Source organism: Malania oleifera, chromosome 2 (assembly GCF_029873635.1).
Source record: "Malania oleifera isolate guangnan ecotype guangnan chromosome 2, ASM2987363v1, whole genome shotgun sequence".
Taxonomy (NCBI): Eukaryota; Viridiplantae; Streptophyta; class Magnoliopsida; order Santalales; family Ximeniaceae; genus Malania; species Malania oleifera.
Window position 1 is genome coordinate 66,697,234 of NC_080418.1, and position 16,248 is coordinate 66,713,481.

Below are 16,248 nucleotides of genomic sequence, written 5' to 3' on the forward strand. Positions count from 1 at the left end.
TTACTTTGGTGCCAAAAAAGAGTTGGTCTATCAAGGTTGTAGATAAGATCTGTTAGTCTAGTATCCCTTGTGTATGATTTTATCGCTAAAGTACTAATGAATAGGCTGAGCTTTTGATGAGACTATTTCTAAGGTTTAAAGTGCGTTTGTGGATGTAGGCAGATTGTGAATGCTATTTTGATTGCCAATGAGGTAGTGGAGGACGCTCGAAGAAGGAAAAGGGGATCATTTTAAAATTGGATTTTGAGAAAGCTTATTATAGAGTTAATTGGAATTTCTTAGATGAGATTTTGTGGATGGTTTTTTGAAATTTTGATGGAAATTATTTTAGATGGAAATTAATTTGCATTTCGATTTCAAGGGTCATGGAAAATGGAAATTTCGATAATTTCATGGAAATTTAAGACTATGCTCCTGACTCATCTCCTCAGAACCATGCGTACACTCACAAATTCACAAAAATGGAATTAGGGTTATTTCCCTTACCCTTGTGTCTTTGGCTCGACCAATGTGGCAACACCCACTCAGTAGTTAGCCCACCCCATTGCTGGCAGACCAGCTTCACCATTCCAGCCTCTTCCTATCTTTCCAACCTCCTCTAATCCCCTTTGGCTGCCTTTGCCTATCACCGGTCACTCTAGCCTCCTTTGTAAGTTCTTGCTGCGTTGCTATTTGAAACTTTTTGGTCTTCATTCTTCTAGTACAGGCTTTGGAATAATTTTTTCTTTGCGATGTTATATCTTTTACCACGAATTTGGACCCCAAGAGATAGTGCCTCCACACCCGGAGATAGTGTACCACAGCAAGAAGCTCCTTTTCCTGCGCTGTATAGTTCTGTTCCGTACCTGTTAATTTTCTACTTTCAAAAGCAACTGGATGCCCTTCCTGCAAAAGAACTCCCCCTAATGCAAAGTCTGAGGCGTTTGCTTGTACTTCAAATGACTTTGTCACATCAGGAAGGATTAGCACAGGATCTCCCACAATCTTTTTCTTTGATTCAACAAATGCTGATTGACACTCTTTTGACCACTCCTATGGCACTCCTTTCCTCAATATATTTGTTAACGATACAACTATTCTAGAATACCCCTCTATAAACTTCCGATAGTAGTTGGCTAGCCCCAAGATGGATCACAGTTCTCTAACGGATGTAGGTGCTCGCCATTCATTGATGATTTGTACCTTTGTTGAATCCATCCATATCTGGCCCTCTTCAATGATATACCCAAGAATTTAATACGCTTTGAGTGAAAGCACACTTCTCCTTTTTTACATATAACTGATTTTGGAGTTTTTGAAAGACCTGCTAAAGGTGGTCTTTATGTTTTGCTAAGGATGCGTTGAAAACCACTATGTCATCAAGGTAAACGACTACAAATTGACCAAGGTAGTCCCAAAAAACCTGATTCATTAAAGTACAAAAGGTTGCAGGTGCATTTGTTAACCCAAAAGGCATGACAAGGAATTCAAAGGCTCCATAACGGGTGACACAAGTGGTCTTAGGTTCATCTCCCTCTACAATGCGCACTTGGTGATATCCCGATCTCAAGTCTAGTTTAGTGAAATATTTAGCTGTACTTAACTGGTAAAAAATATCGGCAATCAATGGAATGAGATACTTGTTGCGAACTTTCACCTTATTAAGAGCTTGATAATCTACACACAAACGCAAACTTCCGTCTTGTTTCTTCTGGAATAGCATTGGGGCCCCAAAAGGTGCTTTTGATGGGCGGATGAATCCTGTTGCTATTAGATCATTTAGTTGTCTTCTAAGTTCAGTTAACTCAAGCGGCGCCATTCGATAAGGGGGCACATGCTGGCGGTTTTACCTGCGACAAAAGCTCAATTTCGTGGTCAATCTGTTGTCGAGGTGGTAAAACCCTGGGTAGCTGTTTTGGGATTACCTCCTTGAATTCTTTTAACACTTCCTTAATTTCAACCAGATAGTCACCTATTTCTTCATTTTTTGAAACTACTGGTAGAACTACGAAAGAAGGTTATCCCCTTTTTACTCCCTTCTTGAATTGGAGGGCTGAAAGCAGTTTCCTCTCATTGAAAGTGTTGTAGGCTGCGGGAACCGCACAAGGTGTGTCTCCCATTATCACAAGGCAACCCGCAGCTGCGATCGGCATTGAGAGTGTCACTTTAAGAAAATCCATCCCTAATACCACATCAAAGTCATCGAGGGGTGCCATGATGAAATCAATTATTCCAGACCACGACCCCATTTGGTAAGCTACTTTAGGTGCCACTCCCACCGTGGTTAACGCTTTAGAATTTACCGCTTTTAACTTTCCCACATCCTTGTCTACTTGTAATTCTAATTGCTGAACTTCTGTACCAGCAATGAAATTATGGGTGACCCCTGTATCAATCATGACCTTGATTTTCTTTCCATTCAGAAGTAGATCAACGCACATTAAACCCTTTTCCTGAGACTTGTTGGTAACTACTTGGCGCTCTAATGCCCCCAAAAATCTCAATGCTCCCACCATATTTTTTTTTTCTTTTGGGGTGGTTGTCGGGATTTTGGTTTCCCCTCGAAGGGCCTTTAGAGCATTCAAAATCTTTCGTTCAAGGCACTCCGCCACTCGATGTGGTCCCATGCAAAGGAAACACGAGACCGGAAATCGACGCTTCCCACCACTTGTTCGTCCGCCCCTCCACTCCCTAGTCATGGGCACTTTTCTATTTTTGCAAGGATTATTCATTTCCTTGTCCCTTCCCCCATTTGTGGGCTTATACACTTTATTGGGTCGGAATCATTATTGGTGGACATTGGGAAATTCCGCTTTCCAGAACTGTCTGAAAAATTATCCAACCGTTCCGCAGCGGTGAGGGTGGAAGAGAGGTCACTAGCTACTTGTCGGCGCAGTTCATTCTTCGGTCATGTTTTCAAACCTCGGAGAAAATGAAATAGCCTATTTAATTCGGTCATGTCTATGATGTCCAACATCAAGGCCTGATATTCCTGAACATAACTCCTTATTGAGCCGGTCTGTTGCAATTCAACTACTTTGCCCCGTGCTATGTACTCTACATTTTCTGGATAGAATTAGGTCTTCAACGCCTGTTTCAAACCATCCCAGGTATTAATGACACACCTATTGTGCTGAATATCATTCCATTTAGTTTTCCACCACAATTTAGCATCCCCAACATAGTATGAGGTTGCCATATTTATCCGGTCCGCCTCCAGATCAACCCATGAGCACATGAAGTAGTGCTCCATAGTAAAGAAGAAATTATCTAGTTCCTTTGCATCTCGAGTCCCCCCAAAACTTTTAGGTTCCGGTACCTTTAATTGAATACCCTCACTTGGTTCCGCAATCGGTCTTCGGGCTATCTGCCCCATTGCATTCACTTCCACCATCATCTCTTGTAAATCCCTCTAAACTGGTCCACAACACTTTGGACATTGCCCATCTCCTTCAAATATTCCTTTAAAGCACTGATGGACTCCTTCACATTTTCTGCAAGGAAATCGAAATCATCCGTTAGCTCCCGTAAAGAGGCCTCAAGCTCTATTGGCTCTCCCTGGTGGAATGTTAGAGATGACAATGTGCCCTCAATATGTTCCAGCCTACTCTCAAAGGCTTCCAACTGCTCGATACTCCTTTAGAATGCCTCAAGCTCTACTGGCCTTTTCTCCAGGGATTTTACACGTGGAATGAATTTTTCAAGTTCCTTAATTCTCTCCTCAAATTGTGATACCCCATAGAGATTTCCTTTAGGATTTTCTTCAGCGGCCTCAAGCTTTGTTGGCACGCCTTTCTCCTTCATCAATTTTGCCACCAACCCTTGGAGTTCTCAGCACGTTGTCTCCAAGGTTACAAGTTTTGCCTCAAGTGCCTCACTACGCTCTACTTTTTCAGACTTGTTTCTCATGTTATACCGCTCATGGTGCTTGCATACACTGTGCTCTGATACCAACTGTCACGAACCCCAAAAATAGGATCAAGTTAGGGTCGTGCAGCACTTGTTGAGAGCTCTCCCCCGACGAGTCAGCCAATAATCACACGTTCAAGCCTGTAGGCACGAACACCAGGTGAGTCTCAATACTCAAGAGAAACAAGGAACAATATGATATCACACGAGCAAGATATTCACATACACGGAATAAGGCTACAACAATAAGGTATATCACAATCCATGGCAACAAAACACCACAATGAAAAGGACTACTTGTATTATTTTAGATCCAAAAGAATAACCTTACAAATGTTAACACAAATAATCATAGATTCATTCTAAATCCCTGGAGAATATAATTAGAGCAGTATCTCTCTCCCCCTTTTCCACATTACATTGTCACTCCCTAACACACAGTCATAATAAAGCTTTTTAGTGGAGGGTCAGTGTTTATCAATCATTGTAAAACTCACTAGAATTTGTAAATGTGTTTAGCCTACTTGCCTCCCTCACCAAGAACACATTTCCTACGAGGTGTTGTTAATGAATTACATTGCTTCAATGTTGCCCAAGTGATTGTCATTTGCTTACATGAATTGTTTACTGCTTATGCATACTTTGCATTCAATTGTTGTGAATGTGTTCTTGTGGGAACCTGCGATATACGTTGGTTGACAAGTTGAGCAAGAGTGCTTTAGCTAGTGCCGCTTGATCCTTCACAAGGCGTGAAGTGTTCGACCCGTGATTATTGATATTAGAGCCTGCTTAATTGTTTTATGAATTTGGTTGCCTTAATATTGTGGGATTGTGTGAAGCATCGGTAAGTGACCATGCCAACCAATATTGAGAGAATTGAGGCGCTAGAGGCGCAGGCTAAGACAACCAACAGTGTGGCAGTGGTGATGACTAGACTTGTTGAGCCTGTTGATGTATTGGAGAGATCCCAAAAACATCTATAGGGTTATTGTGGAGATATGTTAGAGGACTTCCATGCCACAATTGAAGCTTTTCAGATCTAGTCGGGAGATCATAATGCCAAGATGAACTTGATGGTTTGTGCTATGGGAAATTCCAACTCTATAAGGATAGAGTATGGAAGAACAAAGGTGTAAGAACCTAGAGCATATGGTGGTGCCTGTGATGCTAAGGAGTTGGAGAACTTCTTATTTGACATGGAACGATACTTTTGTGCAGCAAGGTCGCAAAAGTATTCGTGGCTACAATGTACTTGAGTGGCGATGCTAAGCTGTGGTGGCATACCAAGTACGATGAGGGACATAACGGACGGTGTGTAAATGATTGTTCGGCAGACTTGCAGAGAAAGCTCAAGGCCCAATTCTTTCTTGAGGGACAATATGGGTTGTGGTTAGCTAATCTGAAGGGACAAAAAAGGTTCACTTGGATGGTGGTAAATGTAAGGCTAAAAGGGGTCAAAGGGAATTGGAAATTTGCATTGCTGTATTAAACATGATGGAAAAGGTCTGAGAAGTGGCTTTCTTTGGTAGTGCTTGTTAGGTTCTGAGTTGGTGGGATTGCTTTTTCATTCTTTGTTTCTAGCTTTCATTTTTGAGGACCCCTTGTTTTCTCTTGCTTGTATTCTCTTTCCTTCTTAATATAGCATTTTTTAAAAAATAAATCTAAATATATATCATATATGTATGTATGTCTATGATGTCTATCTATATATGTGGGTGGCCTTGCCTCTTTATTATTGGGCTGTGGAAACTGGAAAATATCTGCACACTTTTTCATTGGTGCTAAATCTGTGGTCTATCCTGGGCTCTTATTTTAGGTGTCTTATTCTCCTGTGGTTTTGTTTTTTATACCAATCATTTTTATGCTTGTATTGAAAGTGTAATTTTGTTGTTTTCTTCCTGTGCAGTATTTGACATTAAATGCTTGTGGTGGGGCTTCTAATGTTTTTGAGCACCCATTGACAGTGGAAGGAACATGTTAAAAAAGTTAGTGTGCTTTTAAGGCAGCAATGAAGCGCTATGTTTATATCAATGATGATGAACCATCACATGATCTCTACTGTGACAATCGTATATCAAACAGAAAGTATACTGTACTCAACTTTCTTCCCAAAAATTTATGGGAACAGTTCAGGTGAGCCTTGAATTGATGCCTTAATATTTTAGTAATCATCATTTATTCATAAATTTAGCTAGTCAGTTGAGTAAAAGTGCATGTTTGACAGTTACTGTCTTATTAAGTATTAAAACATCAATTTTGCATTAACTCTCTCTACCTCTCTCTCATTCGTACTTGGGTTAATTTTATAGCAATATAGCATTTACATTTTGCTGAAAATTATCCTTTTCATGCATGAGACTGGTACTAATTTGTCCACTAAATCTCATATGTTATTTTCTGTGGCTGACTACCATGTTTATTATTGTTGTGCTGTTATGTTTTGGGTTTTATATTGTACTAAGAATTGCATATTCTCTTACTGACTCTACAAATGATTGCCTAGGAGCAGTGCACAATCACTTTGGTGCTGTTTGGTGTTACTATTAAAAATAATGAAAACGAAAACCAAAAATTAGAACTAAAAACTAGAAACAAAAACTAAACAGTGAAAACCAGCAACTCATTGGTCAATATTTATTTATTTGTTAACCACATTGCAGTATAGCATCAATGAAAAGGAAATGACAGCACTTTCAAGATTCAAAATGGAGGAGCAAGCATAGGCTAGGCCAAGAGAATACAAACAAAAGAGGAGGAGAGTCCTTAAAAAAGAAAGCTAAAAATGAAGAAAGAAAAACAACCCAAAGCATAACTGCCTGCCAACCCAAAGACCGCACTACCCGAAGAAAGCCACTTTTTAGATCCTTTCCATCAGAGTTAATAAGCATTAAGCATTGCAAGTTGCCAATTTCCTTTGACCTTTCTTAGCCTTACCACCATCAAACTGGGCTTCCTTTCCTTCTGATTGGCAAACTACAAATCCATTTTATCCAGAAGATTCTGAAAACAAGAGCCAGGAACATGCTCAGTCTGCTCATTCTTGCTTATTCCATCCTTCTCTGAACCAGAAACTCCTAAATCAGAAGAATCTGATTCAGACCCGAATTGTTCACGAACCTCGTCTATAAGTAGTCCTCCACCAAAATCGAAGTCACCGTCTAAGTCACTCTCCTTTTCTCAATAGAATTTCCCTCTCTTAACTTTTTTGGGTAGTTCAAATTTCAACCTAGTCAAAGGCTCCTCAATGTAAAAACTGCCACTGCTTCTCAAAAATTTTGGGCCCGTTTAGTTGTGAAAACATTTTCTAGTTTCCAATATTTAGTTTTCCAAAGAATTATAAAAAATTTTGGTTATTTTTTTAATTTTTTAAGATTTGTATTAAGAAGGTAGAAAATTATTATAGATGTGCAAAATAATTTTTCATTTTTTATTTTTATTTTTTAAAATAATCACAAAAAAAGTTCAGTGAATTTTTTTTTTTTTTTTCCCGAATTTTCAAATTTCATATAAGGTAATCTTAGGAATCATGGATTTTGGGTCTTGCATTTGGATTTATGTTGATTTAGAACAAACTCTCTATAATCCACACAAGTTAAAGTCCAAGATCCGAATTACATGCTCCCATATGCAAAGCAAGAGCTGGAAATCTAAAAAATAATGAATAGATGTTTTCTAACTTTTCTATGGCTATGTTTGGAACTCAGGAAATATCGGAGAAAGGAAAGGAAAATACTAAGGAATTCATATTTTCATGTTTGGTTATCAAGGAAAGTGAGAGAAAATAAAAAATATTTCAAATCTATGAACAAAATTTTAATATCATTAATATTTAATTTTTCTTAATTTTTAGTCATATTAAAACTAACTTTCATTTTTAATACTATTTCATATAGAAGGAAAATACAATGGAAAATGAATTTCCTCCTTATTTTCTTTTCCTAAACAAAATTCTTGATCCAAACGGACCTATATAAATTTGGAAAATTGGAAAAAGGTGGCATTTTGTAATTATTTGAAAATTTAAAATGAAAAATAAAACTATTTTCACAAGCAAATAGTGCCAAAATTGTTTATTGTTGTTCATTTATTTAATACAAATGTTGTAAAAATGAAAAATGAGCTAACTTTTTTTTTTATTTTTTTACTTAATTTCTTGGAAAACTAAAATTGAAAATGAAAATCCTTTTCAAAATTAAATGGGCCCTTAACTTTCCTTGCATCTACATTAGAAGATCTCTCAATTGAGGTGTCCCTTTCTTGCATACTCTTCTGCTGCTCTTGAGAATAAACTTCTGGTAATGCTGACTTTCCGGAGATCTGAGATATTGTCTCCTCATCCATCCTCACTATGTTATGACTCGTGTTCACACTATCTCAATTCCTAGCCTTGTATGTAATTGTATTTTCCTCCTGTACATTGAGAGCATCATTGTCAGAAGAAACCCCTCCACAGTGCTTATCAAATTTCAAATTGTCCCTTCCCTCCTCTCTCTGCTGTCCGAAAGAGGATATAAAAACTAAAACAATTTAAAAACTTGATTGAATAGATGCTCATTTTTTTCCTTGAATCAAATAATAATAAAATATATATTTAAAATAATAAGAATACAAAATAATACAATTTTAAAATATTATAATAAAAATAGAATTTATTATAATTATTTTACTTAATTCTTATATCTTAAAACTCAATTTTTAGTGCTACAAGAACAATCCTATTGTATATGAAAGAAAAATAAAAAAAGGATGTCCCTGGGCCAAGACTCCCTGCTTGGCAAGGAAAAATAGTGAAAAAGGAAGACATTTTTATTTGTACATGACAAAGGAAAAATAGTGAAAAAATATTTTTTAAATGGTTGCTTTCCCGTTTGGGGCAACACTAGAAGAAAAACTTATTTAAAGATTTCCTCTTCTTCCATGGCATTCTAGATTTTAAAGTTCCTGAAAACTGTTGCTTGAAAGGCTTTTGTATCCACCTCTATGAACTTGTAAAAAGGATTCGAGTATGCTCTGTGCTTGCCTCTCCAGGAGGATCCTGCACATCAGAAAGATTGTACGGTCCCCTCTGGTCTTGATTTTGACACCACTGTGGCTCGAAGTATCTGGTGCCCTTTGGAGTCGGCGAGAAGAGAAAAAGGGCTGATTGGTGTCTCTATTTAGACCTTGGGGCTCCCTACCCTGTGTGGTATATTTAAATTCACATGGTTATTTGATTTTAGTTTGAATAAAAAATATGTATAAAATGATTGATTAAATCACAAAAGTTAATTCTGAATATTAAATGTTTTGGAAGGTTATCAAAACAACTGAAAACAGTTGAAATTGAAAACTAGCAACATAAAAAAACTTGTGACTTTGGTGACCCCAAGGTCATGGGTTTGATTCCCCCTTGAGAGTTTACCCCGGTGAATTACCAGGGGTGCGTTAATAGGCGGGTGGCTTTCACCTCCCGGGTTTGGTACTGCACCATAGTATCCAAAATGGGGGCGATGGTGGCGGAAGTCCCCGGGTTATCAAAAAAAAAAAAAAAAAACCTGTTGTCATATCTGTTTCTTCACTGGACATAAACGCAAACAGAAAACAGAAACAGAAATAGTACCAAACAGATCCTTAGTTTAGTTGCTCATTTTGCACACTGTTTCTGAATTTTTACGTATTCATATAATGTGACCATTGCCGAGTAGCCCTCTGCATTTGTGTTATATAATCTTCTGCTGTATTTTTATCTTATGTCTGTGTTTTGTTTTTTAATTTTATTGAAGTTTTGTGTTGCATTTATTCTGAAATCTTCTCAGATTCACATGTCTATTATACGTTAAGTTGCTTCCATGAATTTCGTACACATGATTTTCTGTTTTATTATGTTATATGTATCTCTTAGGTACTGTCTTTCTTTCTTTCTTTCTCTTTTCTTCACCACTTCCTAACAAATTTATCTTTTTTTTTTTTTTTTTTTGTTTTTAAATAAAATTTCCAGCCGGTTCATGAACCAGTATTTTTTGTTGATTGCTTGCCTTCAACTGTGGCCGCTTATTACCCCTGTAAATCCTGCAAGTACATGGGGTCCGCTTATTTTTATTTTTGCAGTCTCAGCATCAAAAGAGGCATGGGATGATTACAATAGATACGTTTCTGACAAGAAAGCAAATGAGAAAGAAGTTTGGGTAGTTAAGCAGGGCATGAAAAAACTTGTATGGAAGTTCTGCCAATCCCTGACCTCTTGTGGTTTATGTTGTTTAATTTTATGAATTAAAAGAGAAGCTAAATTTACTTGCATTTATTGCCAACTGCAAAGCAGCATTTATCACTGATGCATTACCGGCTTGCAGTCTGAGGAAATTTAGTTCCATGGGCTTTATTTATTTTATTGTTTATTTTTACTATTGAAGGGAAACAGTGATGTTGAGACTCTGAATCATTTGGAACTACTTAAAGAAAATTACTTTTTTGGAAAAAAGTACTTATATGAAAATGTACTTATCTATAAGTAGTTTGAGATTACTTATTATAAGTACTTTTTGGGATAAGCACTTTTTTCAAAAAAATATATTTTCAAAAAATACTTATTTTTCTTTTTAAAAAAATGACTTTGGAAAAGTACTTTTTGAAATAAGTACTTATTTAAGTATAAACCAAACGCCACATATTGACACAAGTACTTAAAATAAGTACTTCTATGAAAAAGTACTTATTATTATTATTATTAAAGACTTTCCAAATGGCTAAATTTGAGGTAAGAGTGAGCAAGGCGATTGAAAGTCTACAAAATAGGAGTATATGTAAAGAATAGAGAGGGAAGAAGAATGATCTAGGCAACTGTGTGTTATGCTCAATAATGAAACCATGACACTCAAAATTCTATTCATTGACATGGGAAGCTGTTTTGATGGGAGAGAACCATGGAAGGCGAGATATAAGTCTGTTTAACTGGTATTATATGTGCAAGAAATCAATGTAAAGAATAGAGAGAGAAAAAAAGAATGATCTAGGCAACTGTGTGTTATGCTCAATAATGAAACCATGATACTCAAAATTCTATTCATTGACATGGGAAGCTGTTTTGATAGGAGACAAACTTGGAAGGAGAGACATAATTCTGTTGAACTGGTATTATGTGTGCAAGAAGATCATCTTCTTCTTTATTGCAAAGGAGTTAAGAGAATTGTTGTGTCTATTTTGGTGGATGTTTTACATCTTTTCCTGACCGGTAAGCATATCAAATTTTCTTGAAAGGATGCATCAAGACTTTGATGAATCCATCAGTGGTATGGAACTCTCTTAGCATTGCCAACACATTCCCTGACAACCTCCAAATTATGCTGGAAGAAAGCTATGGTAAACCCACCAAACCTTGGGGCATTGTCTCCATTTATTTCTTTAAATGGAAGAAAGATCTTTTCTCTGGTTGGTTGTGCTTAATAGGAAGAGCACCAATAACTTGTTGCAGATTAGAAGACCGTTTAAGCTCTATCTGCAGATGTATGTGTGCTTTGTTTTAATTGCCCTGAAACTGTTTTGCATCTTTTCTTACATTGTGACTTCGCCTGGAGGATTTGGAACAAGCTATTTAATTATTTGGGGAATGCTGGGTTTGTCTAAAGACAGTGGAGGAGTTTATGGCAATTCATTTTGTTGGTTTCGGCAGGAAAATGGAGGGTAAGGAGTTACAGAATTGTGCCTTATTTGCTGTATATTGGGGCTTGTGGATGGTACGAAATGTATGCATTTTTTCGGGGAAAAGTTCTCTTTTGCTAGTTAGGGAGAAGATTCAAAATTTGGCTGAACTTCAGGGCACGTGCTTTTTGGATGTTCAGCGTGATTGGCTTTCCTCGTTGAAATGATAGACCTGCTGATTTTTTTTGGGCTATTTCTAGTGTTCTTTTTGGTTTTTCATTTTTTATTTTTTATTTTCTGAGGTAGCCCAGAGTTTTGAAAGGGAATGTCTTACTCTCTGGCTTGTACATCCCTATTCTATCAATGAAATTCTGATGTTACAAAAAAAAGATCTTTTTTCCACTTCTGTCTCCTCAAAAGGTGTCTCTAAATCAGTGGAAGCCTCTCCATCAAGAGCCTTCCCCACTAAACCATCTATATGGAATCTACAATTATTTCTACCCTTTAAGAGATCTTTAGATTGAATGTGCCCCCCAATTTCTAGATCTTCTGTCTCTGCATCCCAATTCATCTCCATCATCTCAATAAAATTGAATATCATATGGGTGCCGACAATTAGGCAAAAGAATTTTTTGTTCTTATTTCCTCTTAGCCAAAGAGATTGATTTCTGCCTCCATGAGTTCTCTCCATCTTAGCTTGCCTAATTTTTTTGCCTCTTGCTTCCAACCTACTCTTTCTTCTTTTTCTCTTGGAACTCTCCCATAGCTTTTGTTAGACACCACTTTACCCAAAACTTAAGCTGTTAGGTGGTGGACCAACAATGTATGTCAAGCTATTCAACAGACCTCTCATGTGCTACCCCATCTTGCACTTGAGGAGGCAGTTAGATGAACTTGAACACCTGCAAAAACACAAAGGCAAAGTGCACTAAGATAGACATAATGTGCGATAACATAGATAACAAGACTTGAATCCAGGACCTCTCAGAAACAAAGCTCTTACCATGTTATATTACACCACTTTACCTATAAGCTTAAGCTGTTAGGTGGTGGGCCAACAATGAGTATCAAGCTATTCAACTGCTTCTCTGGCATCAAGCCTTTTTATCTCCAACTAGTTCTGTTAGATGATCTTGATGTGCCCCAAAACTTCTTATTCCAACTTGCTCTTTTAGCAATTTAAACTTAGTCACTAACACAATGCTAGTACTTCCTCTTTCAACGAGCTGATTCCACCAGTCTTGCGGATTTTCTAAGCAATCTGCCCCTGGTCACATTCTCAAATCAGAATGGCACTTTGCCATGCCATATTTCCCCAAATTCAGAGGAATTGAAACACTTGATCTCAAGAGTCGATCTCCCTAAAGTTGGACCAAGTAAAATCCAAACCCCTAAGGGCAGATCAATAAGAGCTGCTTAGTGGATGAAGTATGTAAATCCCTCAAAAACCAGAAAGTTCGCTCTCGTACTACTTCTTTCCTAGGTCAACACCACATTGAGATTTCCTGATATGCACCATAGTTCAGCCCATCTCAGCTTCATCTGAAGTCTGAACTAAATCTTGTTACAGAGCATTTCTTTTGTCAACTTGCTGCCCTAACAAATACACCTTACCAAACATCCATCCCAATTTCTGCTGTTTCAAACTTAACTTGATAGCGATTAACATTTCCAATGACTTCTTCCTCTTTCTCTATCATCCCTTGTGTTCAACATGAACATGTTTTTTTTGATAGTAAAAGAAGATGCATTAGAAAGAGATATGATCAAGTACACCTAGTTGAGTACAGGAGGCCTTCCAAAAATTAAAAAACAAATAACAAAAAAGGGAAGAAAAATAAAAATAGAACAAAAAATTACGAATAATCAACCAAGAAAACCCCTTTTAAAATTAGCTAGTTTCTCTTGTTTCTTACTTACCTTACTTTTACCGCTATTGAGTTGAACTTCATTTCCTCTATGATCATACAGCCGCATCTTATCCATCAATTTCTGAGCTTCTAAATTCTTCCCAGAAATCTCCTCGACAGGGGTAGGCACAATTCTATCCTTACACACTTGCTTTTTATCCATTCCATCATACTCAAAAAATGGAAATACCCTCCAAATCTGCCATTAGAGGTGGAGGCACATACGATAACTCCCCAATTAAGTCAGAAGAGTCAGAACTATGTCCATATCGTTCCCAAATTTCATCCAAAAGCAGCCTCGCCTCACCATCAAATTCACTAAGGACTTCACTTTCATTACTTGAGAGATCTCCCAGTTCTCCTTGCTTTGCTATCCCACTCACTAGTTGTACCCTTCTGAACATTTGGGCCTTCCACAATATGCAACTTTTATCCTTTATATCTCCTTAATAGCTTTGGCACTATCCCACCAGAATACCCCATAACCATCTGAACTGGCTAAAGCATAAATTTGGTCCTGTACCGAAAGATTTCCCACCCTGAACCATCATTTTCTACTTGAATCTTGTCTACACCAGCTTCTAGGTCCTTTTTAATACCCCTTTTTTTAACATGAACAAGATGCCACCTGTAGCTCTTGTCGCAGCTTTACCAAACCTTCCACATGCTTGATACCCTGCAGTGCTTTCATATCCATCCTTCACTACTTCCCCATATTTTTGTTTCATGAGGACATACCATATGTGGTTTTTGCTTGCTACCTTCCATCATTAATTTCCCTTATATTGTGCGAGAGCTGCATTAACCTTCAAATCTACTGTCCCCTTCCCTCACCTCCCCTCTGCACATCCTCACCCTCACCTGCTTCTCATAATTAGAATAGCATTGCAACCTCTTAAAGTTCTCTGTTTTCTATTTTCCGCATTTGAAAATTTCACCTCGTACTCCTAGATTTCTTCCTCACTGTACTTTCTAGGATTCATAAAGCCTCCTCTTCAATCCCTTCAAACAGCAATCTGAATTGTGCCATCCACCTTCCCACCCTTTTTGAAGTCTCCATCTGATCCCAATCAATTCTCTCTCTCGACATTTGTTTAACATTTCAGTTAGTACATATTCATGCACTCCATCTAATTCAATTTACTGTTTAGAACCTTCAGTTGCTTCAGATTCAACTGGCTCTAATTTTAAATAAAAATTTTCTTGTCTTCCTGTCCCCGCACTCATATATTCTCTCATCTTCTCCATTCAAGTACCCCTTGAAAGTTTTGTCCTTCCAACTGACATTGTTCTGGTGAACAATCTTAAAGGACACTTTTACCCTTCCCTTAACTTCACAATCTCGGCCATTCCAAGACTAAGAGAAAGAGGAGAGAGGAGAATATCCATTTGTACATCCTGTCATCCATCTAACTCAGTCTTCTCATTTTGTTTCTCTTGCTAATTGTTTGTGGAAAGCAAAGACTCCTTCTAAGGTTAGGTTTGGCGTTGATGGCCAATTTTTAATAGAGTTAACATCAGCAACCTGTTACAGATTAAAAAGCCTTAAGAGGCTTTGTCTCTTGATGCGTGTGTGATGTGTTGTGCTAGTTGTAAGATAAATGCGCATGTATTTCTCCATTTTATGTGGCTTGGTTATTGTGGAACAATCTTTTTGGCTTGCTTGGTGGGTGTTGGGTGTGTCCTAACACTCTGGATGATTTTCTGTAGATCGATGTTAGAGGTTTTGGGAGGTGTAACCATGCGATGATTTTATGGCAATGCGCCAGTTTAGCTACTCTGTGGGGGCTTTGGCTGGTGAGGAATGTTAGTTTTTTCCAATATGAGGCTTCATCTGCCAGTTCGATTTGGGATTGGATTGTATTTTAGCTTCATTGTGGTGTTTTTGTCAATACGCTTTGGAACTTAAATATTGAATGAGATTGGATGGCTCTGCTAGTTTGATTTGGGCCTTCCTCTTTTTTGTTTTCCATTTTATTTTTCCTGTTTTGATTTAGTTTGGAGGATTTATTATACTTGCCTATTCTGTCCTGTCTTGATTCTTTTAGTCATTTTCTTTTACAAAAGGCTCTCTCACGTTTTTAAGAGGAAGACAGGATCAAGTCACATCTTTCCATTTGTTATGTGGGATATAGTACTTTTGCTATTGATATATTTTGAGTTGTTTCTCTAACTGATCTGTAGAGAGATTGAGGGCTGCTCTCTTGTAATAAATATCTCCTCTATATAAAAAAAAAGAATAAAGAAAAACAGGTCTAGCTTGTTATCCCTATCCATATCTGTTGTCCCTTCCATTGTTTCCTTTTGATCCTTTTTGGGGGTAAAAAAAAATAAAATTATTAAGGGAGAATATGAGATATAGACTGGAGTGATGGGGATCAACATGCACCTCGAGTATCTTTCGCGGATATTGTGACACGTGGACGACCACCCTAAGTCCACCATTGGATGTGAACTATATTTGTAGGTACTCTGAAGTTCAAGCCCAAATGATCACTTAATGGACTTTTACATTGGATGGGCTTGAAGAATGAAATAAAGGACTTAAGCTTTGGAGCATGGAATTGAAGATCACTTGAAGATCCATGAAATAATGGACCAATATCACCCCTTTCGCCCCCTTTGAATTCGGCCACTACATGACAACTTGCAAGTCAAAGAGTCTTGGTCTTTCAAGAAGCATTTATTTCATTTTAAGTTCCTAGACTCCACTATCATAATTATTCTAGTTCCTAGGCACTTATTTCCTATGACAGACTATTTCCTAGGAACCTCAATGTCTATGTTTTAAATGTTTTATACTATTTTTGTATTTTATTTAATCTCTTAAGAAGCC

The 16,248-nt window shown here is 37.5% G+C and overlaps 1 protein-coding gene across 8 annotated transcripts in view; it reads left to right on the forward strand.

The window, feature by feature from the left end:
* Positions 1 to 16,248, forward strand: part of LOC131149486 (phospholipid-transporting ATPase 2) — a 155,269-nt gene that overhangs the window by 10,138 nt on the left and 128,883 nt on the right. For 6 of the 8 annotated variants that reach the window (XM_058099948.1, XM_058099949.1, XM_058099951.1 and 3 more), the window contains 2 exons: positions 5,795 to 6,021; positions 9,866 to 10,079. In XM_058099948.1, the coding sequence (XP_057955931.1) occupies positions 5,897 to 6,021; positions 9,866 to 10,079 (339 nt within the window). In that variant the 5' untranslated portion in view covers positions 5,795 to 5,896. The remainder of the gene's footprint in view (positions 1 to 5,794; positions 6,022 to 9,865; positions 10,080 to 16,248) is intronic. The other 2 variants (XM_058099953.1, XM_058099952.1) reach the window with 1 other exon arrangement.